Genomic DNA, 26,714 nt, shown 5'->3' with positions numbered 1-26,714 from the left:
TAGGGATTTGGAGAGTTTGATTTGGGGATTTGGGTGATGATTTGGTGTCGGATTTTGATAATTTGGTACGGTTGGACTCGTGGTTGAATAGGCTTTCAAGTTTTGTGACTTTTATTGAATTTCAAGATGTGGGCCCGGGGGAGGGACCCCGGGGGTGGCTTTTGAGTCAATTTTTGACTTTTGATTAATAACTTAGCATTTTCTTATGGAGTTGATTCCTTTAGCACGTATTGATTATATCAAATTATTTCATGATAGATTCGAGGCATTCGGAGTAGAGATTTGCTCGGATTGAGATAAGTAACAGTTCTAAATTTGGTTCAAAGGGCATGAGACCTCGGATTATGTGTCATGTGATTGGTTTTGAGGTGACGCACATGCTAGGTGACGGGCGTGTGGGTGTACACCTTAAAAATTAGGACTTGGTCCATTCCATGGAACTGTATAGATGATTAATCTGTTGATATCTGTAAATTCTCCGTATGTTATAGAAATTGAGTTGCAATCATGTTAGAAATCATGATCATGCCATGTGTTGGTACTAAAGGGACCCTCAGAGGTCGTGTACATATTAATCTATTTGCTAAATTGTTGTGTTGTACTCAGTCTCCATTTTACTTGCATGGCATATCTTAGTCTCTATTGTTTTTTGTTGATACATTATATCGTTTCTGTTTGGGCTGATTTATCATGATTACTGAGAGCCCGAGAGACTGGAGAGATTGATGATTGAGTTAAGACTAGGGCCTGATTGTAAGATATTATACTTTAGCACGTGAGTTGTCAGTGTATCACGTGAGTTGTCCGTGCAGCACGTGAGTTGTCCGTGCAGCACGTCAGTTATCTGTGTAGCACGTGAGTTGTCTGTGCAGATCCAGATATTACTATAGCACGTGAGTTGCCCGTGCAGCACGTGAGTTGTCCGTGCAACACGTGAGTTGTCTGTGCGGATTATAGCGCTTGGGCTGAAGGAGCCCCTCTGGTGTCTGCACACACCCCTAGTGAGCGCAGGTACCTACTGAGTGCGAGTGCCGAGTGCTGATTGACTGTGGCCCTGAGAGGATGCATTTGATTTCATTATTGTTGCCCTTAGCTGCCATGTATCACTGTCTTGAAATTTCTGAAAATATTACACTATGTTTCACTTAAACTTGTCATGGATTAACTGTTTGACCTAATTTATCGAACTTGAGAGCATGCCTACTTTCCTATGTTGAATCCACTGTTATTGAATTATAACTGTGAAGCTCGTCACTACTTTCAATTCTTTATTTAGTCTTTTTAGTTACTGAGTTAGTTGTACTCACGCTACACCCTACACCTTGTGTGCAGACCCATGTGCTTCCGGTCGTGGCGGTCGCTGAGTTGCGGAGTTCGGATTCTCGGAGACTATCGAGGTAGCTGTTTGGCATTTCGCAGACCTTGTTTCTCCTTCCCTATCTTTCCACTTGTTATATTATGTTTCATATTATCACAGATGGTATTTTCCAAACTTGTTATGTATAGATGCTCATGTACTCTGTGACACTCCGGTGGTTGGGATCTTTCGCATTGTATTTTGGGTTTCTATCCCGTTTATGAAATCTTTATTGTTTAACTGCTTTAATTCGATTTCTGTTAATAGTATTGGAAATATTTCAGATGTCGGCTTTCCTAGTACCACGATAGGCGTCTTCACGACAGGATAGGATTTTGGGTTATAACATCGTTGGTGGGTGGAACCACTCAATGACTATGATTGTTCCACTTGATATCATTATGGAAATGTCAATATTTTGGCTGATGCATTAAGCAGAAAATCTATGGGCAGTTTAGAATATATAGTTCTGCCAAACAGACCTTTGGCTAAAACTATACAGAGACTAAAGGGTACGTGTATCAAATTTAGTATAGAGAATGTAGAGATATTGTTGACTTGTGCTAAAGCTAAGGCTTCACTAGTAGAGCACATAAAGCAAGGATATGACTATTGATGGTGATGGTATATTTTTCGATTAGGTATCTTGTTATGTATACTAAATATAGATGGGTTAAGACGAGTTATTCTTGAATATTAAGGAGCTCACCACTCTAGATACACTGTACAGGATTTCAATAAGATGTACCACGACTAGAAGAAAATTTTATTTGTGAGAAAGGAAAAAAGAAAGATTTCTTTAACTTATTTCTGACTATTTTACTTGTTAGCGTGTCAAGGTATGCATTTGCAACTTGCAGGACCCCTACAACAGCTCGAGATTCCAAAGTAGAAATTGAATAAAACTATAGTGAAATTTATGACAGAACTACTAAAATAATTAGAGGTTATGATTATATTTTAAAATTTGTAACTTGGTTATATAGTTGGTACATTTCTTTCTAGTCAAAATTTCTTATAATGAGGTGTGATATGTTGTCGACGATAATCTTAAAAAGGGAGTGTTCTTCTCTTTGAACTTGTTGACGCGTCATCAGGGGCAGTGATCTACTTTGTGGAAGTGCAATGAACCTCTAATGATTAGCTTTTTAGATGTGCTTTTATTGACATATAGTGTAATACCCCCATAATTTAAATGAGGACATAATGGTCATTTAGTAAAATCAATTAAAAATAATAATAAAGAGCAATGAATGGGCCGTTGCTCAGCTGGATAAAAGGAATGAACTAGGGTAGTGGAGAACTTTATCTCCAAATATGAGGAATCTGAAAGAAGGAAAACTGAGAAGAAGCCAAAAAAAAAACTCTGCAACAGAAATATTTACTATCATATTCAGAAAGCATTGCAAGGAAATTAAAAGGGAATAGGGTCCTTCTAGCAACAAGTTTTACAAGGGAACAAGAAGAGGAATAAAACCTCGATTTAGTGTACATGTACACAGCAAAATTCACGCAGTGAATAAAAGAAAGAGGTAACAGTGTATTATTAGTTTTACTTAAATATTAATATTAAATATATGATCATTGACTTGAGTTAAATTGTGATACTAGGATTAATGTTGGTATTTAATTAAAATGAGTATTATATATAAATTATTTTATTATGATAAATTTAATTAATTGATGAACGTTCCATGAACTAGGGAAGAAAGAATTGCGGAGAGGTGTTAGATAAGGTCATGGGTGGCCTAACTAAGGTTATTGCGAATGGAACCAAGAGGAATTAATAGAACCCGAGTATGTTGGTACTTCACGAAGTTACTTAGACTAGTCTTTGTGATACAATAGATTGATCGAAGAAGTCGTATAGACTGCTCGAGTTGACACGCTTGGTATTTAGACACGAGTACCGTGAGTAGTAACCTTACCGCAATTTGTGTTTTCATAACTTGCATGATTTACACATGATTTTAATATGAACATATTACTGACTGTTTTGAATTTGCATGCGGAACAAGTCTTTTTCTTGATATGATACCGCTATATTTATTTGAGATGATTACAGTTAATTTGTATGTTCTCATGGTTACTGAATATGTTTTACCGTTGCTTGAGATAATATTTAATATTATCAAAATGAAAATACATGATTTGATAAGAATTGAAATGCCATGCACTATTTTAAAATGCTTTCTTATGAATATTTACTGGTTACAAGGAAAAGAATAAATGGCAGGAGACTATGAATGATTCCGTAGCTAACGACGGGTTCGTTATACCTGGTGCACCTTGTATATACAGATCACATATTACGATTATAGCCCTTGCTAGTGGGAAGGTAAAACTAGCATAGAATTATAGTTTTTCCTCGAGTAGGGACCTACAGTTATATTCGACACTTTTTACGAAGGGATCCAACAGATTACATAATCCTTTCTTAGAAACCTCCCAAACATAATATTTGATATGACAATATTCACAGAGTTTATTATTAAATTGTTAATAGGTTCCTGCTTACATGAAAACAGACAAGATTGATGTTTGTTACCGATTCGGAAAAGAGCATTTATTTCATGATATTTTCTGATTATTATACAAGCATGTTTTCTGACTTGTCCCCACTAAAAACGGTTGTTCTTAAGTTTTATTACTCACTAAGCTAGCGTCTCACTCCTTACTATTTTTTTTTACAGAAACTGCAGGTGATGTTGGTGAGGATTTTGATAACTAGAGCGCTCGAGGTGACAAATTCTGGTGAGCCCCGCATTGCTTCGCGTGGGCTAGAAGTTATTTGTTTTCTATCTTACTTTTCTTTCAAAAACTCGTAGAGTCACTCTGTTAGTCATTTTTATTAGTCTCATGAGTATTCTCGTAATATTAAAGACTTGTGACTAGTATTAGATGTCCTTCTCGTACTTTAGAGATGGTTTTAGTATTATTATGTTAAAAATGGTGGCCTGGGGATGATTGCGTTTTGTTGGGTTGATATTGGTTATATCTATTGTTGATTTTGAGAATAGAAAATTTTTGAATTTTCTTAAATACAGGGAAAACTCTCCCCGATTTTTTGTAAATTCATGTTAAGGCTTGCTTTGGGAACCTACCCCTTAGTGCCGGTCATAGCCTAAATTGGGTCGTGACATATGGTGACTGTGTTCTTCCCTTTTTATTCAAATGCATCAAAGAAGTATTGTAAAGACATATGTTTTGGATTAATATGATTTTTCCTTATAATATTTCCAGAGATTCTTTCTTGGATATATCTTATTGTTATATTTGTTTATTTATTTATTTTATGAAATCTGCTCAAATGTAAAAAGGACTATTTAAACTGAAAATTATCTTATACATTTAGTATAAAAAATGACTAAAACTGAAAACTTTTCATTGCGCAAGTCTTGTTTGTTATTTAAATGTATGGCTAACTCAAGTTTCAGATTTAGTGTATGAAGATATTTGCCACCATAAGGCAGAATTAATATTAAGAAAAAGTGTGTTTCTATAAGCTCTGAATTCCATATCGTAACTATATTGTTTAGGGTTTAGACCTTTCGTTTGGGAAGTTGCCTACTGTTTGGAACTGTTTGATCTTCCCTATTACCTCCTGGAAATCGAAATTAATTTGATCTTAGAGAAGTGAAAAAATCTACGCGAAGAACCAAAAATTGTATTTACTACAAAGTTTTGAAGATCGAATTAATTAATTACAACTCAACAACCACCCTAGAGTCTATTGATACCTATCTCCTCTATATTCGAACGATTAAGTACTTATCTAAGCGAAGGAACTACATATAAATAATTCTATTGATACGTACTTCATCCTTAAATCATCACATTTTTAGATTTGGATCACCTCCTGTACATAATCTCTCCATTTCCATCAATACACATTTAATTTAATGACACTTGTCATTTTTCGGATCTAAGGGCCAAGGTTTATTTAGAGTAAATCTTGGTTAAACTAAGAATATTTAGTTTAACCAAGATTTACTCTAAATAAATCTTGGCCCTTAGATCCGAAAAATAACAAGTGTCATTAAATTAAATGTGCATTGATGGAAATAGAAAGATTCTGTACAGGAGGTGAGCCAAATCCCACATTTTTAGTGTGTGGTATCTAAGTTTGATTATAATCTTTTTTTTAAAAAACATTTTCCAGGTTGATTGGGGGTGTTATATTATCTGAAATAGAGTACAAGAGGGGGGCTTGACCTTACCTCAATAATACAACACAAGGATAAGGTTCTTATCCTTCAAAAAAGGAGCAGTAAAGAGGACTTATTATGCTCTGCTCTAATCCAAAAAAAGTCAACTTACAAAGAAATTTGCCCTGTCATGTTTAAGTCTTATGCATGGCAATTAGCTTTTGTCCAGATGATATGGGCCTTTGACACCTGTAGGAAGTTGCTGAAATGAGTAATAAAAGGAGCCAACATCACTAGTAGAACCAATTTTGGCTAATTGATCGGCTACTTTGTTTGCTTCCCTAAAACAGTGGCGAGTTTTGACATTAATATGGTTCAATATTTGTAAGATTTCATCAATGATCTTGTTTATTTTATAATTGTTCGCTCTCTTACTAGTGATCATATGAGTAACAGTTTAGGAGTCTAGTTCCAGGATGAACTCTCTGTAGCCATTCCTGATGCACCAATCAGACCCAAACTTGGTAGCTTGTGCTTCTGCAATCATATTATTGTTGCATAGAATGGGGAAAGAGAATGCCATTATGAGATCTCCCTTATCATTCCTGCTAGTGATCATTTGTGTTCAACTTTATAGACCCATGTTCAGAAAGATTCGAGCAAACAGTTGTACGCCGAGGAATAGGCTTCAATTTGATCATTTCTTCACAAAAGGAGATCCGGGGTAATGTCAACTTACATGTAGGAAATGCCTTAGCCAAGGCAGTTTGAATCATCCAGCTAATTGTTTGAACCATTTTGAATAAATTAAAGTTTTTCTTATCACCAAACTTGCAATCGCATCTTTGTTTCTAAATTTCCCAGCAAATAATAACCGGGAGAATTTGAACAATAAGTTTATGAACATCATTAACGGTCTTATGTTGCCACCACGAGTTTATCAAACTCCTGATAGTGCCTTGATGATATTTGATCCCCAATGGACCACCAAATAGCATCCAAATGAAATTAGCCGCTTCACCTTTCACAAACACATGTAGCATAGATTCTGCGTCTCGATTTCTGCAACAATTACATCTTGAAACTGCTTGATTTCCAAACTTAGTGGTAACTTCATCAATGGGTAACTTTCCCTGCTATAGTCTCCATGTAAGGAAAGAGAACTTGAAAGGGATTGAATTGTGACAAACTTTGTGAAGAAAATGATTTTTAGGATTGCAACTTCTAATCTGCTGCCATGCCGATTTATTGTTGTATTTTCCATTGTCTGTAAGATCCCAATAGACTTGGTCTTTAAGGTCTTGTCTTCCAATGTCAATAGTTTCAATGTGCTTTACCAGGTGATCTGGAAGAGTTTCTAGAACTTTTCAAGATTCCATTTTCCACTAACCATGAAGTGCTTGACCCAAGTCTTCGTGCTTTTGGTAGTTTGAGGGACCGCCGCTGCTAAAGGATCTTTGCCCGTCCAATTATCCCACCAGAAGCTACATGTGCCGAAGTTCACTTGCCAAACCATAAAACTTTCGGCCTTTGTTCTTACTTGTGTCAAACTCTTCCACAAATGGGAATTTCCTGAAACCCATACCTTAGAGGTAGGATGAGCTCTAGTACAGTACTTGTGCTTCACAAAGGTCGCCCATAGTGATTGTATTGATCGGAATCTCCACCATCTTTTAGTAGCCAATGCCTCACTGAGTTCCTGCATACTCCTCACCCCTACCCCTCCTTCATCTGTAGGATAGTATAGATTTCTCCATGAACTCCAATGATATTTCTTTTGATCCCCGGTGGAGCCCCAGAAGAAATTGGAGAAGTGTTTCTCTAGAAGTTTAAAAGTTCCCTTTGGCGGAGATAAAGCACTCAGAGTGTAGGTCGGTAATGCTTGGAGGACATGTTTTATCAGAACCACCTCCATGAGACAACATTCTACCCTTCCAGCTTCTTAATAACTTTCTGAGCCATATTTTCAAAGTATTCTATTTTCTTTCTCCCTACATAAATTGGGCACCCCAATTATGTAAACGAGAAGTCTTTATCCATGACGTATGTGCAGTCTCTAATTCTGTTAATTCTTGTAGCTCATGTCTTTGGTGCAGTTAGAAAGAAACATTTTTCTTTATTGACCATTTGTCCTGAACTTTGTTCATACTTCTTAATTTGATGCATTATTAGCTTGATGGATCTGTGACTCCCACTGCTAAAAATTACAATATCATCTGCATAAGCCAAATGGTTAATTAGTGGACCATTAAGTGACATAGAGAAAGGAATAAAGTTATCATAACTGTGAAGCATATTTAGAGATCTTGATAGTACTTCAGCAGCTATAATAAATAAGGATGGGGATAAAGGGCCTCCCTGTTTCAAACCCTGTGAGGATGTAAAGAAGCTAGTTCTTATTCCATTAACAATGATAGAATACCAACTATTAGAAATGAGCCTCAGAATCATATCAACCCAATCTTCTGAGAAGCCAAATTTTTGTAATACAGAAGTTACAAAATGCGAGGACATTCTATCATATGTCTTGTCCATGTCCAATTTGATCACAACATTGCCACCCGTATTTGGTTGAGAAATAGAGTGAATAATCTCCTGGGCCAGTTGCACGTTCTCTGTAATCAACCTATCTTTGACAAACCCACTTTGGTTCTCGGAGATCAAGCTAGGGAGGAGAGGATTAAGCCTCAAAGCCAGAATTTTAGATATAACTTTGTTGGTAAAGTTTGTGAGACTGATGGGTCTAAATTCTGAGAAACTGGAGGGAGTATCAACTTTTGGAATTAGAACCAAATATGAGTGGGAAAAGAACTTGGTGAGAGGTTTTCCCCGAAAGAATTTCATAACAAAAGCAATGATATCATATTTAATAATATCCCAACAAGATTGAAAAAAAGTTCCATTATAGCCATCTGGACCAGCAGAGCTCTCTGCACTCAAGCTAAAAATTGTATTTTTAATCTCATCTTCTGTTGGAAGGACAATAAGATTGATATTGTCTTCCTTAGACACACAACTAGGGATACAATCTAGAATAGAGCTGTTAAGAACGGGTTTGGGGAGATTGAAGAGAGCTTCAAAATATTTGATAGCAACTTTTTTAATCTTATCCTCCTTCTGGATCCATTTCCCCGTATGATTATTTATTCTGTGGAGATGAAGCCTTCTTCTTTTTGCTCTTAAAATACTATAAAAATAACTGGTGTTTGTGTCTCCATCTTCAAACCATTTTACCTGAGTCTTCTGCTTTAGAAGGGCCTCTTGTAAACCTAGCCACTTAACATATTCAACATGAATTTTGTTAGCGTCACCCCTTCCATGGTTTGTGTTATTATCAATGTCTAATTCCTCCAATACCTGGATCTTCTCTTCCCATATCATGACCTGTTGGTGTATGTCCCATATGTCCTGCTTGGACCATTGGCTTAGCCTCCTGCTAAGTGCTTTTAATTTGGACTGGAGTCTCCACATAGAGTTTTCATGGATAGGAGAATCCCAAACCTCCTTAACAATATCAAAGAATCCTGGAATTTTTATCCAACAATTCAAAAACTTGAAGTAATTAATGTTGTTGTGGTCGCTATCATAGCTCTTCATAAGGAGAGGTCGATGGTCTGAGCCAGTTCTGACCAAGTGCCTTACAATATTATTCTGGAACTTCTGAGCCCAAAGATCATTAATACAAATTCTATCAAGCCTTTTCCATATTCACTTTCTAGGCCTTATGTTATTACACCAAGTGTATTTTGGGCCAGTGAATCCTAAATCTGTGACACCACAGTTGTTAAGGCAATTAACAAACTCCAAGCTTCTATATATCTTATGAGGTTTGCCTCCTAGTTTTTCCCCCGGATCAACTATGACATTGAAATCACCACATATACACCAAGGGCTATTAATAGACATGCTAATATTCTCCAGACTATCCTAGAGATCTTTTCTGACTGCTAATGTACATTTGGCATATACTGCAAAAATAAAGATATTAGACTTGTCAAAACCCTCATTAAATTTGATAGTAATATGTTGGTCCTCATTAACAATGATAGTAGTGTTTAGATGGTTTTTCCAGAAATATCATATCTGACCATTGGTATTAGATATGCATTCTTGAAATCCCAAGAAATTCCTGTAGCCATCTATTTTATCCTTTGAAATAAAGGGTTCAAAGATTGCTACAAACTGGGCGTTGTTTATGTCTATTAAATGTTTGAGCCTGTGAATGGTTTTCTTGGACCTAACTCCTCTGATGTTCCAGTAGATTGCTTTAATCATGAATAACTTGTGGTGAATTCCCACTTTTTATTTTGTTCTCGAAGAAGGTCTTGTTTTTTTTTGTTCCTCTTTCCATTTTTTCTTGTTTCACTTCTTCCTCTCATTTGTGTAGAGTCGCTTTCCTTAGTAATGTCTTCTTTGAGGATAGGATGTGGCTCTATATGCAATCTATCTTGCAATCCTTCAGTTTTGTGTACAGGTGACTGCACACTATATTCTTGTATTTCATTTCTAGCTTTTAAAATTTTACTCTGCACCTCATTGGCATTTAGGTCAACTACGAGTTATATTCCTGGTTGCTCTTTTATGTATGTAGGCAAGCTTGAGGAGTCGGAGCTAAATGCTAGTAGATCGTTTCCCTCCATTTGAACTTTTTGGTTTTGATTTCCTTGATCCTTTTGACTGACTTCTTCATTTGTATCTGAAACATGTGCGACTTCTTTTGGTTGACTGAATTGTTCCTCTATGTTCTTTTCCACTACCTCTTTGCTTCCAGCATTGCTCGATGTTCCTTCCAGATTTTTGTTTTACTTGAAGTCCTCTATTTCCTTACTGTCCCCTTTGCTTTCTTCATTTATACTCTTATGTTGTGTTTGAGGTCTTGTAATGGTCTTTTTAGTTATTCTCCTGCTACTTTCATGTGCTAGAACTGGTTTAAATACTACTTTACTCTTCTTTTTTGGCATTTTCTTAACCTTCTTCTTTTTCTTTTTTCCTTTCAGCCTGGTTACCATAGCAGGCACCTCATCCTTGTTTGCTATTTCCACCTGTGTAGTCTTAGATTCATTGTTTTATTCCTTACTGTTTGTAGCATCCTTTTTCTTCTCTTCATTTTATTTATCAAATTCCTCTTTTTCACTTATGATTTGTTGTCCTCCCTTACTTCCATCATTTTGTCTCGCATTAGTTCCCCTAGCTTCTATTATATTTTTCCCATTCATAGTTTCATCCCCTTCTTCTCTTTTCACCATTTTTCTACATTGCACTATGGAGTGCCCTAGGAGTTTGCAATGTCTACAATACTTAGGCATACTCTCATACTCTAATCTCTGAGTAAAGCCTTTCAATGGATTTGATTCATCTTCTGAACCCACCCAAACTAAATTAAGCTTTGGTTTGGTGAGATCTACCTCGACTCGGACCTTCGCTATACTTGATCTAGTCTTGTGATAAGTGGCCAGGTACATTGAGAGAGGTGCTCCAATAGGGGGACACTATTTGCTTAACGTAATGCCATGCGTGGCAATGAAATGGTAACTCAGGGAGAAGCACCCATACAGGAACTATGGGTGAGTCCTCCTCCGGCTTGAAATCCGGTGTCCGTTTCTCCACCACATAGGTTGGCCTTCGATTTCAATAGATCTTCTGTACCACACACTCTTGCTGTCATCTTCATTTGAGAAATCAAGAAAGACTGTATGATAATCATACACCCCAATCTTGGCATTACCTTTGACTGTGATTTTCTCCGCAGACTTAGATCGTATTTTTTCTAACTGAGGTCGGGTTCTTAGAAACTTACCTACAATTGTGAGCCTACATTCCTCAGCCATGACTCCATAGTAGTCAGAAGCTTTAAAGATGACTGTCGGCATCCCATTATGTGTGGAATAACGAGCTTTGACCTCTGGGTTGCCGTAGCGATTTGCACAAGGGCCCGGAATCGTCGAAGATTTCAGAGCTACAACATAGTTCGATGTTGATGGAATTCCTTCTTCATGTGTTGTCTTCTCCACTGGAGGTTTCATTATCTCTGAAGGGCGCGCCGGATTTTGGCCGGTCAGTGTCTCCATAAGACGGTGCGTGTGCACCAGACGCCCAGATGAGGGGAAATAGTTACCATTGTAGAAGTGTTAAGAAACTTAGCTAGGACTCTTTTGAAAATCAAGCTCTTAAGTGCTTATTATAATCTTCATAATTAAAATATCAAATAATAGGGAAATAAAGGAACAATAGAAACAAAATACAATTTGAGGGAAATTCAGCTTTTGACTCTTTAAAACCTAACCCTAAATCTAAACAAAGGGTCAAATAAGTTTTAAAATCTGTATAACCTAAACCTAAATTTACTATCAGCAAAGACAGACGACAACAAATTATCACACCCCTTTTTCTACCCGCAAAATAATATTGTGTGGATTAAAGGGGTTTTTCAATTAAAGTGACAAAATTGAGTAAGGATTATTTTATTTACAGAGTCGCCACTTGGAATTGATTTTGTTGGTGTTCCAAGTCACCTTTTATTTGAATCGCTAATCAAAGGAAGATTTGACTCTATTATTATTGGTTTGCGAAAATAAAGTCCGGGTAAGGAATTCTGTTAACCGGGAAGAAGGTGTAAGGCATTCCCCGAATCCCGTGGTTCTAGCACGGTCACTTTTATTGACTTAAATTTGGCTTGAATTACTTTTGGATAAAGTGTGTATTATTTGCCTTAAGTTACTATTTTTTAGTGCTGCTTAATAATTAATAATTTTGGCCTAGGAGCGTGCAAGCACACAAAGTTCTTATTTGATTATATGAATTAAAACAAAGAACGTGTCGGTACACATGGTTTAAATACAATTAATATTGAAAAGTCAAGGAGCGGGAATACACACATGACTATTTTATTAAAAACAAAATCGATCAAGGACCGTGTATGAACACATGGTCTACATCTCAAACGTGCCTAAAATTGCCTATCGCTTAAATTAATTAAAAAGCGCTTCTTTTTTATTTATTACTTGTTCGACTGGAAAAAAATATTATTATTAAAAACAATTTTCACTAATGCAAGACATTAAACTCGGGTAAGCTTAAGCTTTCATGGTATTGGGCTACTTATTTTATTTAACAAAAGATAATTTATTGGTTTTAAAGAAAATGTCCATCTTGCTTTCTATTGTCATTGGGCCTACAAATTTTAGCTTAATTTGCCCATGTTGCTTAAGAGCCTCGATGACCAAGACAACACAAAATAACAAGTATTTTTCTAAGCCCAAATTACTTCTTACATTGATGTCCAAACTAAAAATTATTTTTTTTTTCATAAAAGAAACTTACATGCTAATTATTATCTTTTATCTTCTTAACCAACTATTTCTTAAGGACTAACATAATATTTCTACTCATCTATACCAATCATGGCACTAATCAAACTACACTCATTAACAACATAAAAACCACGACTAAATATAAAAACTACAAAAAACGGTAATACTTCAATGCTAAAGAGAAGAACTATATTAAGTATAACATTATGTTGATTATAATTCAAAGCATCAAAACATTTGAAGCTAGAAGTCTTTCTTAGATAATTATACATGAACCATGAAAGTAACTCACGGAAAAGAGCCCAAACTAAACAAACATGGTTAAAAGTGGAGTCTTTATCTTTTCCTTAAACTAAGTAATCTTAACAGAATGCAATTTCAATCACATATATAAAGAAGAAAACGATAATTTAACTAATTTTTAACAGATTTACATGATGATAACACTAATAATCATTCATCTTGAAACAAAATCAGATTTAATATGTTCCATCAACCAAACCGGGATCAAATCCTTCTTATTATCATCAAGAATCTGCAATATAAGAATTTAAAAGTTACCTGATTTGTGGAATAATAAAATACAACAGTGCAACAACAAAAAACTCAGCAGCAAATACAGTAGAAACAGCAGCAACTCAAGTGTTAAGACAACCCAGAAAACTCAACAAGATGCTTGAAACTGGTAGCTATCAACTTCACAAATTGCCTAAGGGATCTTTTTATTTTTCTCAAGGTTTTTGCACTCAAATAATCCTCACAAAACTCTAAAATTTCAGCTTGTTATATGTATTAAGCTGCTGATTTTTCTCAAAGATATATGTCTTTAAGCAACTCTCCAAGATGTGCCTCAGTATAAGATAGAGTGTCCCCCTTTTCAGTGAGTAGGCCTCTGCATTCTAAGTGTAAGAGAGTCCCTTTTATAGGAGAAAAGTAGCCCTTTCAATAGGCAAATAAAGTTAGATTTTTTGGACAGATTTTGGTTCACCAAAAATCTGTCCAAAAGACTAACTTTGTGTGCTAAACACTGTTCAAGGTCTGTCCCAAAGGTGAAAGGACAACCTGAAAATCTGCTGTGTCAGAAGCAAGGAGAAAAAATATCCTTTCATCCACCCTACTAGTAAAAGTAAGCTACTATTACCCTATTTTGTGATAAAATAAACTAAACTTCAGATTTTAACCATTAACAACAAACTACTTGCTCAAACAAATTAAACTTGGACAACTATCAACTGACAAAGCATAGACGAGACGAAAAACGTAATTGAACTAAGTATTAAAACCAACTTGATGGGAATGAATTCGATTTGTGCAAACTAATTACTAAACAAACAACTAAATTCACAAACTAATGCTCAAAACAGAACGAGCATCGTTAACAATCGGACGACGACTAACAACAACTAAATAATCGACTAACTAAGTGAACGATTTAACTAATACACTAAAGATCATGTTTAAATCAATAACGAATCTAACAAACCACTAAACTAAATAGAGATAGCTTATTAAATAAACCTAACTTGAAACTCTAATTAACAAGAAATAATCAAAACAAAAAAATAAAAAAAATAAAAAAATCAGAAATTAATTAAAGAGATGACGATTATACCGTTCGAGCCGTTCGAGCCACGAGAAGACGCCGGAGATGCTAAAAGGCGACTACCCGACTCCGAAACGCATGTTTCTTTCGGGTAGATGCTAGAATGAAATGCGTTTCAGCATCTCGCCAAAAGAAACGAGTGTCTTTGAGTCGAAAAATAGCTAAAATGGGGGTTCGGGGTATTTTGGCGGTGGTGAGGCGGTGGAGCCGTGGCGGCGGCGAGGAGCGGGCTGGCGGCGACGGGGATTTTGGGGGTGAAATGGGTAGTAAAAGATAGGTCTCGTGGAGCTCTATCCATTCATGTATGTGTTGTAGGGTGGTGTTGGCCGGAGCTTCAAGAATTTGGACCAAAAAGTGGCGGCTAAAGTTTCTTAGATCAAAAATTCAAGGAGTTTGAGGTTTTTTTTTAAGGAATTGGTTTGGAGATATGGGAAGAGGAGGTTGTGGAGATTATATGGTGTTAATTTGGAGGTGTTTGGAGGTGGTCCGCCGCCAGTGGGTGATTTCCGGCGGCGGCGACGGAGAGAAGAGAGAGAAGAGAGAGAGAGAGAGAGAGAGAGAGAGAGAGAGAGAGAGAGAAGAGAGAAAGAGTTATGGGGGAAATGAGGGAATTTTTCAGATTTTTGAGGTTTTAAATACCTCTTGAGAGATCAAATATGGACCATTAGATCAAGGGGTGATCAATGGGTGAGATTTGATCTTGGGTCACTTAATGAAACGATGTAGTTTTGAGGCAAAACTACGTCGTTCCGGACCCTTTCAAAGGCAGCCCCTTATCTTGCACTTTTGGCCACTTTCTCTCTCAAATTTCGCCCAATTTCTTTCTTAATCCTACTTATTAAACTAAATTTATACAAACAAATAAATTAATTAAGTAACTTATTCAAATGATCAATTAACTAGATTAATTTACCAATTTAATAGTTAGTTAATTCCTAAAATGCACAAATAAAGAAAGAACTATTTTTTTGGTATTTTTATGATAGGAAATATGCAATCAAAGACACAAAAATTGGGAAATAAAATTAAAGCAACAAAACACTAATGACTTTAGGAGGTGTTAAAATAGTACAAAAATTAGGTATTCACAGCTGCCCTCTTTGCTTGAGAACATGAAGAGTTTTCGTGCAAAGAAAAGTGAATGCCATGGCTAATTTTTGCTCACTTATTACTCTAATGAAAGCATTTTTTTTAAATGGTGACCGAACCCTGCTTCCGAGGTAGCCTACATATCCTTGTTTAGAGGAATCAGGTCAGTGTAGTTCTGGGAAAATTCTGTAACTGGGACTACCAGACACTAGATTTAAGACTACTGTTGCTGCTGTTGTTGCTGTTATTGTTACTTGCTGCTTGCATCAAAAGGAAAAGAGAAAGAACTACATATGTCTGGAAACTAAGAGTTACAAAATTCCTAATCTATGTGTCTTGTGGAGTCAAATCTTGATTCTTGACCTACTCGCTTGTGTTGACCTTAGATTGGATCTTGATGCTCTTTGAGGAAAGGATCATGGCTCATTCTCGATTGCCTACTTTCCGGATCAGAGTTCGGGAAAATGAAACTCGAGAAGCTGGGCTGCTGACACATTATCCAAGCTAACTCCAACTATCTTTTGACCGAAAAACTTCTTTATTATGATGAGAAAACTGAAACTGCAAGCTTTAATCGTCACAACATGTGCTCTACGGCAGGGCCTGCAAAGCCATCAAAGACAAATAAAACGATTAGAAATCAAAGATTTAGATGAAAAACCTAGATTTTTATAAAAGTTAGATTTTAACCACGAAAATAGTTATGGAATTGGGTAGAAATTATATAATTAAGTTCTTGAGATTATGGGTAACGTTTTCATCCAAAATTTTTTAGAATCTGAGCACGTGGGCCCGTGACTTTGACACCCATAGTGGAATTGGGTAGAAATTATATAATTATGTTCTGTGAATCATGCTGATTTAGATATTCTAGTTGTATTTCCTTTATTATTATTGACCCAGAGTGAGTGTCAAAGCCGGCCATCTCGTCTCTACCACTTTGAGATTAGGCTTGATACTTACTGGGTACACGTTGTTTATGTACTTATACTACACTTGCTGCACTTTTTGTGCAGGACCTGAGGCAAGTACTAGTGGGGGACCTATCGTCTTACACCCACATTTTCCAAGGGCATAGTGGTGAGCTGCCTTTCTGAGCCGTTCTGTAGCTACTAGTGTCTCTCCTTGTATTTTTTATTCTGTCTATTTTTATTTCAGACAGTATTTGAGGTTTTGTATAATCTACTAGATGCTCATACACTTGTGACACCAGGTCTTGGCACACACATTGGTAGAATTTGGTGTTTTATTATATTCTTGGTTTTAAATTTTGTCAATATATGCTTAATTTATTAAGTTGGCTTGCTTAGCTGTAGTGTTGGGCGCCATCACGACTTATAGGTGAAATTAGATCGTGACAACATGGTATCAGAGCACTAGGTTCACATAGGTCTCACAGGTTATGAGCAGGCCTAATAGAGTCTTGCGGATCGGTACATAGACATCTGTACTTATCTTCAAGAGGCTATAGGGTGTTAGGAAATTACCTTTCTTCATATTCAATCATGCAATTGATATATTTCTAAATATACTTCTCTTATTCTCTCTCAGATGGTGAGAACGTGCTCGAATGAGGTTCCAGGCGAGGGAAGAGCTACTCCCCCAGTTGCTAGAGGCCGAGGCAGAGGCCGAGGGAGGGCTCCAGCCCGTGGTAGAGGGCGAGGACGTCCCAAGACTGTTCCAGTTATGCCGCTAGTGGGTCCAGCAGAGAACCCCATTATTGAGGAACAGGATGAGGTGCCTGTGGCAGACCCAGCTCTGGTGGATTTCACATCTGTACCGAGATTTCAGGATGTCATGGGTCGTATGCTGCGGTTCATGGACAATATGACTCAGGCCGATTTATTTCCGGCAGACCCAGCCACATCTCAGGTGGGCGGGGAAGCACAGACCCCTACCGCGTAGGCTCATGGATAGGTAGCTGCTGTATATCAGACCCAGGGTGCACTACCCGTGGGTGGAGCTCAGCCAGTGGCAGCTGCTACACCTGAGCCCAGGCCAGCTGTAGCCGCCGATCCTCAGAAACTATTGGACCAATGGACTAGACTACATCCTCCTATCTTTGGGGGTGAGTGACATGAGGATCCACAGGACTTCATTGATCATTGTAGGGATAGACTGCACAACATGAGGATATTTGAATCTCATAGGGTTGACTTTGCTTCTTTTCAGCTAGAGGGCAGAGCCCGTAGATGGTGGCAGTCTTATGTTCTTGGCAGACCAGCAGATTCTCCTCCCATGACTTGGGACAGGTTCACCCGTATCTTCCTGGACAGATATATTCCACCCTCCCAGAGGGAAGAGTTGCGGTTTCAGTTTGAGCAGCTCCAGCAGGGTCAAATGTCAGTGACCGATTATGAGGTGAGGTTTTCTGAATTATCTCGCCATGCACTTATGATACTCCCTACTGAGGCGGAGAGAGTGCGGAGGTTTGTAGCCGGTTTACATACTGGCATTCAGGCCACTATGGCTCGAGAGGTTGAGATGGGTACTTCTTATGAACTAGTTGTGGAGATAGCCCGGAGGATTGAGGGTGTGCGTCAGTGGAGCCGAGAGTAGATTATGAGAGATAAGCGGTTCATGTACTCTAGAGAGTTTAGAGGTGCTCCGTCTGGGTGCAGAGATCAGTTCGTGAGGGGGCAGTCTAGCAGACCCCTATTTCCAGCACCACCACCTCCTCGGGGTACTCCAGTGCGACCTTATCTCAGTGCTATACCAGAGAGTTCTTACCGCCCACCAGTTATTCAGGGTCCTCCCAGTGGGTATTCAGGTCCCTAGGGCCAGACACTTAGTCAGCAGCCGATCACACCGAAGAGTTGTTACGAGTGCGGGGATCCCGGTCACATGCGAAGGTTTCCCCCAAGCTTCGGGGTAGACCAGTATAGCAGGGTCAGCAGCTTATGCTTACCGGACCAGTTGCTCTACCAGTAGTCCGACCACCAAGAGGCGGAGGACAGGTGGGTAGGGGCAGTCCTAGAGGTGGAGGTCAGCCAGGCGGAGGCCAGCCAGTTGGTGCTCCATCTCGGTTCTATGCTTTTTCAGCTAGACCAGATGCAGAGGCCTCAGATGCTGTGATTACATGTATTATTTCTGTTTACGGCAAGGATGCCTCAGTATTATTTGATCCAGGATCCACGTATTAATATGTGTCATCTCTATTTTCTCCATTCCTGGGTGTTTCTCATGAGTCCTTGAGTACTCATGTTTATGTGTCCACTCCTGTAGGCGATTCTGTTATTGTGAACCGGCTCTACCGGCCTTGTATTATTACATTCTGGGGTTATAAAACTAGAGCAGATCTCTTATTGCTCGAGATGACCGATTTTGAAATTATTCTGGGTATGGACTGGTTATCTCCATATTATGCTATTTTAGATTGTCATGCCAAAACTGTTACCTTGGCTATTCCATCTTTGCCTAGGCTGGAGTGGAAGGGTTCGTCGGTTAGTTCATTTAATCGGGTTATTTCTTTTATAAAGGCTCAACACATGGTTGAGAAGGGTTGTTTGGCTTATCTAGCCTATGTTCGGGATACTACTGCAGAGACTCCGGCTATTGATTCAGTGCCAGTAGTTCGGGAGTTCTCCGATGTATTTCCTGCAGATCTTCCAGGTATGCCACCTGATCGGGTTATTGATTTCTGTATTGACTTGGCTCCAGATACTCAACCTATATCTATTTCACCAAATCGCATGGCTCCGAAAGAATTGAAAGAGTTGAAAGAACAGCTTGAAGAGTTACTAGCCAAAGGGTTCGTCAGACCGAGTGTATCGCCTTGGGGTGCACCAGTATTATTTGTGAAGAACAAAGATGGCACAATGCGAATGTGTATTGACTATCGCCAATTGAACAAATTTACTATTAAGAACAAGTACCCGTTTCCGCGTATTGATGACCTATTTGACCAGTTGCAAGGTGCTAGGGTGTTCTCTAAGATCGACTTGAGGTCGGGGTATCATCAGTTGAAGATTTGAGATTCGGATGTTCCGAAAACTGCTTTCCGTACTAGATATGGTCATTATGAGTTTATGGTAATGTCTTTCAGTTTAACTAATGCCCCAGCAGCATTTATGGATCTGATGAACAGGGTATTTAGGCCATATATTGATTCGTTTGTCATTGTCTTTATTGATGATATTTTGATCTACTCGCGTAGTAAGGAGGAACATGAGCAGCATATGAGAGTAGTGCTTCAGACATTGCGGGAACAAAAGCTATATGCTAAGTTCTCTAAATATGAGTTTTGGCTAGAGTCTGTAGCATTTTTGGGACATATTGTATCGGGCGAAGGTATTAAAGTTGATCCCAAAAATATTGAGGCAGTTCAGATTTGGAATCGACCCACTTCGGCGACTGAGATCAGGAGTTTTCTGGGTTTAGCTGGTTATTATCGTCGGTTTGTGGAAGGTTTTTCATCTATTGCAGCACCTTTGACCAAATTAACCCAGAAGGGTGTTCAGTTCCGATGGTCTGATGAATGTGAGTCAAGCTTTCAAAAGCTCAAGACAACGTTGGTTATAGCACCAGTGTTAGTGTTACCTTCCGGTTCGGGAATGTATATTGTTCATGCCCTTAAGATTTGGAGGCATTATCTTTATGGGGTGTCTTGTGAAGTTTATACTGATCATCGCAGTTTGCAGCATTTGTTCAAGTAGAGGGACCTAAATTTGAGGCAGCGCAGATGGCTGGAATTACTAAAAGATTATGATATTACTATCCTATATCATCCAGGTAAAGCAAATGTAGTTGTAGATTCCTTAAGTAGAAAGGCGGAGAGTATGGGTAGTTTGGCTTTCATTTCATCAGAAGAGAGGCCATTAGCTTTGGATATCCAGTCCTTGGCCAACAGACTTGTGCAGCTAGATATTTCAGAGCCCAGCCGAGTTCTTGCATGTGTCGTAGCTCAGTCTTCACTATTTGAGCAGATCAAGGCTCGCCAGTATGATGACCCACACTTAATGGTTCTTCGAGAAACGGTACTACGAGGTGGTGCCAAGGAAGTTACTATTGGTTCGGATGGTGTTCTGTGACTCCAGGATCATCTCTGTGTTCCTAATGTGGATGAACTGAGGAAAAAGATCCTGGAGGAGGCATACAGTTCTGTATCGTGACTTGAGGCAACATTATTGGTGGCGACGAATGAAAAAGGAATAGTTGAGTATGTAGCTAGTTGTCTAAATTGCCACTAAGTTAAATATGAGCACCAGAGGCCAGGTGGCCTACTTCAGCAGATGACCATACCAGAGTGGAAATGGGAACGAATTACTATGGACTTTGTAGTTGGGTTGCCGCGGACCTTGAGGAAGATTGATGCAGTTTGGGTGATTGTTGACAGGTTGACCAAGTCGGCACATTTTATTCCTGTTTTGACTACGTATACTTCAGAGAGGTTGACCCAGATTTAAATTCAGGAGATAGTTTGGTTGCACGGTGTGCCAATTTCCATCTTATTAGATAGAGGCCCTCAGTTTACTTCACATTTCTGGAGAGCAGTACAGAGTGAATTAGGGACCCGTGTAGAGCTCAGCACATCTTTTCATCTGCAGACTGGCGGGCAGTCAGAGCGGATAGTTCAGATTTTGGAGGATATGCTCAGGCATGTGTGATTGACTTTGGAGGTCAGTGGGATCGTTTCCTGCCTTTGGCCGAGTTTGCTTATAATAACAGTTACCAATCCAGCATCGAGATGGCTCCATTTGAGGCTTTATATGGCCATCGATGCCATTCACTGATCGGATGGTTTGAGCCCGGTGAGGCTAAGTTATATGGTAATTATTTGGTAAATGATGCCTTGGAAAAGGTAAAGTTGATTCAGGAGCGACTTCGTACAACACAGTCCAGACAGAAGAGTTACACAGATCAGAAAGCGCGTGATTTATCATTTATGGTAGGTGAAAAAGTTCTCTTGAAGGTTTCGCCGATGAAGGGAATTATGAGATTCGGGAAGAAGGGCAAGTTGAGCCCAAGGTTTATAGGCCCATTTGAGGTGTTGAGACGAGTTAGGGAGGTTGCTTATGAGCTTGCATTGCCTCCCAGTCTATCGGGAGTTCATTCGGTTTTCCATGTATCTATGCTCCGGAAGTATCATGCTGACCTATCACATGTGTTGGACTTCAGCACAGTTCAGCTAGATAAGAGTTTAGGTTATGAAGAAGAGCCATTTGCCATTGTTGATAAACAAGTTCGCCAGTTGAGGTCCAAGAGGATTTCTGCAGTAAAGGTCCAGTGGAGGGGCCAACCAGTCGAGGAAGCGATTTGGGAGGCCGAGGAGGACATGCGGAGCAAATATCCACACTTATTTAGCACTCCAGGTATTATTCTAAACCCGTTCGAGGATGAACGTTTGTTTAAGAGGTGGAGAATGTAATGACCCAACCAGTTATTTTAACTTTTAGAAACCCGTTCCCTAAAATAAAACTCCCCGAACATGCTTTTATTAATTTATGACTCGCGGGGATGGTTGGTTTGGGATTTGGAAGTGTGTGGATTGAAATAGGAATACTTGGTTCCTTAAGTTAGCTTTAAATGGACAAGTTTGACTTCGGTCAACATTTTGAGAAAACGACCCCGGAATCAGGATTTGACGGTTCCAATAGGTTCGTATGATGATTTTGGACTTAGGCGTATGTCCGAATCGGGTTTTGGATAACCCGGGAGCGTTTTGACGCTTAATAGTAAAAATCAACTATTTGAAGGTTTAAAATTCTTTAAATTTGGATTGGAGTAGGATTTTGAGTAATTGAAGTCCGTTTGGAATTTCGAGTTTGGGAGTAGTTCCGTATAGTGATTTAAGATTTGCACGCAAATTTTCGTATCATTCAGAGTAGTTTAAGTATATTTCGGCGCATTGGAAGTAAATTGAAGAACTTGAAATTTCTTAAGTTTGAATCAATTTGGTTTAGGGTATGATTCTTAGATTTGATGTTGTTTTACGCATTCCGAGAGTTCGAGCGAGTCCGGTTTATGATTTCAAACCTATTGGTATGTTCGGGCGGTGCCCCGGCGGTCACGAGTGTTAACCGGACGAGGATCGGACCAATTTTGGGAAATTGAGCAAGGACTTAAGCTCTCAATATAACACAATATGAACTTAGTTTAACTCTCAAATCACCTCAAACAACATCAAAAACATGAATCGCACATAGATTCAAGCCTAATGAACTTTGAAACTTCCAATTTCGACAACCAACTCCGAAACCTATCAAATCAAGTTCGATTGATTTCAAATTTTGCACATAAGTCATAATTGACATTACGGACATACTCCCACTTCCGGAATCGGAATTCGGCCCTGATATCAAAAATTTCACTCTCGGTCAAACTTCCAAAAATCATCCAAATTTCCAACTTCCGCCAATTGACGCTGAAACGACCTACGGACTTCCAAATCAATGTCCGAACATGCTCCTAAGACAAAATAACCATACGGAACTATTCCCAGGTTCGGAATCCCAAACAGACATCGATAACATAAAGGTCCACTTCAACCCAAACTTATGGAATTCTTAAACCTTCAAAATGCCAACCTTTCTTAATAAGCACCGAAATACTCCCGGGCCACCCGATACTCACCCGAACACACGCCTACATCCAAATTCATCATACGAACCTATTGGAACCTTCAAATCTCGATTCCAAGGTCGTTTACTCAAAAGTCAAATCTTAGTAAATTCCTCCAACTTAAAGCTTCTAAAATTAGAATTTTCTTTCCAAATCAACTTCGAACTTTCCGAAATTCAATTCCAACCACATGTACAAGTCATATTACCTGAAGTGAAGCTACTCAAGGCCTCAGACTGCTGAACAGCGTGATAGAGCTCAAAATGACCAGTCGGGTCATTACATTCTCCCCCACTTAAACATACATTCGTCCTCGAACGTGCTAAGAATTTCCCCGAAGTTGTCTGAAATCACTATTTAATACCTCGTGCACCTACTCTTGCCACCACATTCCTATTGAGCACATTATCTCAAGCCAGTCTAAAGATCCCCCCTTTTATTTAGTCAAATAATCCTTAGAGCCAAATTCCAACATCCGAAATTCTCTACCAGGCCTGTTCCCAACATACAAACACCGTATCAATCACTACACACTATACCAAAACATGATTGTATACCTTTTTTGAATTCACACCATGTACCGCATAATTCACATGACCATAATAACATCTGCTGGCAACAATAGCCGTAATTCCATGAATTCGATGCCCACAACACACCTCATGACGTATGTAAGTCTTGTTCCAACTCTTGCAACGACGGAAATGCTATGTAGAAATTCATAAGCACCTGCCGAATCAACAAATCATTGAGTCTCTTTTCCTGACAAGAACCATTACCTCATTCTGAACTAAATAATGATATTTGCTCATTAATATGCCTTATATAAATTTGATCGCACTAATCCTAGGTCCAATAATCTCGTCTCACCCAGTACAAGCTGCTCCGGCAATAAGCCACCGCAAACACTATCTAAGATTTCATATGACGCCATCAATGCGCCAACAAGATTCAACTTGAATATGACACATAAGGAAGAACAAACTCTGGAAAGGATCTATCCAGCCCGCGTAACGAATAAAAGGGCCATCAAATACTATGAGCCTTTCTCAGAGGTAGGAAACAGGACACCCAAAATAAGTATAAAGAATCGTGCTTAACATCTTGTTGTTGCGGCGTGGAACTCGATCCAATGTGACACTGTTGCGGCATACAACCCGATCCACACCACATACCAGCGGCCGCGTGCCACCCGATCCAAAACATATACCTATGGTGGCGTGCCACCCGACCCATACATAACAATTAAAAGTAAACACACATCAAATTGTAACGCTTATACTCACGAAATGTCCGAATATCAACCACAAGCACGCCAAGTGCATAATACAAATCCTGGGGAGACGGATAGCGCCATGCGCTACGAAACTCAAGTTCAACTAAGGTGCGATATATGATCTGCATCCTGAGAGTCATCCTGCTCACATAACACCACAGCTACACAGTACCTCAACACATGTGCGAATAATCAAGTTGTCTTACAACCCACATGGCACCATAGAGTATTACATGAAATAGTCGACAATGAAAACAACATCCAACGCTCGAAGACTCCTCCATAAGGAATTTTTATGCTGAATGAACACACCCGGCCTAGCGTAGGGCACACATCCATATTTGGACCCATCAACGGACCTCAAGACGATTCTAATCATACTATACTGGGCTAATAACCTTCCAGGAATCCACAATGACCTATTCATGACACATAAGAACAACCTTCAATTTCGGAACAAACTCACACGGCCCACAACCCAAGGAATAGAATGCCTCTCAGGAATAAACTCTCGTATTTACGATATTACCATAATCTCCATACTTGGTTTCAATCTTTAACGATCAAGTGACTGACATGCCACACTTATACAAATCTCCCCGTCGGGGTATGCTCCCACAACCTTCCGCTCAGGTAGAAAAGTCCGCACATCCATACCATCAACCGCTCAGATTCTGTAAAGCGAATCAAAATCCGCAAGTCAATACACAAAGCCTCTTCCACAGAACACCATTCTCAGGTGACACTATAGAAAATTCCACCTTACTCTGAACATCTGAATTCACCCCTGCTTATCCAAGCTCGTGACATTCTATCAACATTGAACCGCAACCTTGACCTTCAATCTCCAGTTCCCATGTCGCTCATTGCACTTATCATGCCGCTACGCAAGAATACCAGAATCCATCATACTTCCTGAACTACTAGTATAATAAACACTTTATTGGCTGGAAAGCCTTTCACTTAGCTCATTTCAGAAGAACCAACGCAACATGCAATTGAACTCTCAAATCGCAGAAAATACAAACCTCAAGTCGTGATCTAAACTGCCATAACTCTTCCGAAATTCCATTTACACAATAAAACCACTCGAATCAAATACCTCCCAAATAAACCAAGTTGTGGTGGCGCTCAAGCCCAAGAGTACAACCACCAACTACATGTATAACTTCACGCTGAAGAAACTGGCCGCTGCCACGATCATACTGATTCAACCATTACTAACTAACCCAACTTCTTCCAATTTATTCTCGACATGCCTTAAAAATAATAATAGCTCCATTCAAAATATAACGAACTCAATCCGCACTCATCCCGAGTGACCCGCATCACGAGACCACATCATCTCATTACTCATGAATCATCTCTTATTCTCCTTACGCACATAATAGCATCACCAACTGGTACACCCATTCTGCAAGACCTTCCGCAAATCCGAAGCTATTTCTTCCCTTCCTCCAATACTGCACTGCATACCCAATGATAACGTAAATCATTCCAAGTCCTTAGGCACTGCACTTAAATTCTTGAATCCACTAGAACCACTGTTGAGAGTCACCCACTCTGACTTGGACCCGAATATAAGCCAGACTCTAGTGCGTTGTTAGCACGGGAACACCCTATCAAAGACGCACCCGACTGAATTCGTTTCCTTGTACATCACCCCCACAAGTGACATAAACTCTGAGTCTTCCCAAAACCTGAACATGAATCGATAAGGCTAAGTATAGCACACACTCGTGAAATCCTTTGCTCGAATTACCACTGATGTTTTCTTTCCTTATCATAATAACCCACCAATACACCGATGACCAGAAACTGCACAAGCAGACAACCATGTGATCCAACCATAGATGGTGGGGCTTCCCCACTTAGCTTGAAGCTACAATTTCATAACCCTGGAACCCGCCAATATTCCTCGTTCCCAATTACCATGAACTCGCACAATCAATCCGCCAAATTTCTCGAAATCTTTCTGTTAAACATTTCATGAACCTGAATCACTAGCCATATTCACATATTCGACCTCTTACCGGATAGCCAGTAAAATTTTTCGTAGAAGATTCAACAACACCACGCAACCGCTAACCTGCTCACAGGAGATAACCCACCTGTGGAAATTCCATGCCAACATCTCCCAACGATGCTGCACTGGGTATAATTACTACAAAATCAGTAAACCCTCCTGAGCCCGTGCTCACTCACCAGTTGTACAAGTCTGTTCACTCCCCATTGACATCAACTAAAAGTGCGACAATACATTCCAATCCAAAGTCATGTTGCATTCCCCTTCATATCAAGAAAACTCCTTTCTGTCGTATCCAATATTCCTCAGTATAGTACCCAACATTCCAAATTAAGTCCATAGACC

General features: G+C 39.1%; 1 protein-coding gene and 1 long non-coding RNA gene across 2 annotated transcripts; one reads left to right on the top strand and one right to left on the bottom strand.

Moving 5' to 3' along the window:
• The first annotated feature begins 2,644 nt into the window (after positions 1-2,644).
• On the top strand, positions 2,645-4,601 carry LOC107798352 (uncharacterized). The gene is made up of 2 exons (XR_001650879.2): positions 2,645-2,889; positions 4,051-4,601. It is a non-coding gene; the product is annotated as an uncharacterized LOC107798352 (long non-coding RNA).
• A 2,983-nt stretch (positions 4,602-7,584) lies between these two features.
• LOC107798353 (uncharacterized) lies at positions 7,585-11,528 on the bottom strand. Its single transcript, XM_075235934.1, has 2 exons — positions 11,303-11,528; positions 7,585-9,029 (listed from the first exon to the last, which is right to left on the bottom strand). The coding sequence occupies exons 1-2, from the start codon at positions 11,526-11,528 to the stop codon at positions 7,585-7,587; spliced, it is 1,671 nt and encodes a 556-aa protein (XP_075092035.1).
• Positions 11,529-26,714: the final 15,186 nt, after the last annotated feature.

Source organism: Nicotiana tabacum, chromosome 17 (genome assembly GCF_000715075.1).
Source record: "Nicotiana tabacum cultivar K326 chromosome 17, ASM71507v2, whole genome shotgun sequence".
NCBI lineage: Eukaryota > Viridiplantae > Streptophyta > Magnoliopsida > Solanales > Solanaceae > Nicotiana > Nicotiana tabacum.
This window is presented reverse-complemented; position numbering and strand designations above follow the sequence as displayed.

What these genes read in the sequence shown, in the direction of transcription:
- LOC107798353 (XM_075235934.1), bottom strand. Translation starts at nt 11,528, where the DNA reads ATGAAACCTCCAGTGGAGAAGACAACACATGAAGAAGGAATTCCATCA. An exon ending in ATGTAGGCTCACAATTGTAG is followed by an intron (nt 9,030 to 11,302) that starts GTAAGTTTCTAA and finishes TAAAAATTCCAG; the next exon opens with GATTCTTTGATATTGTTAAG.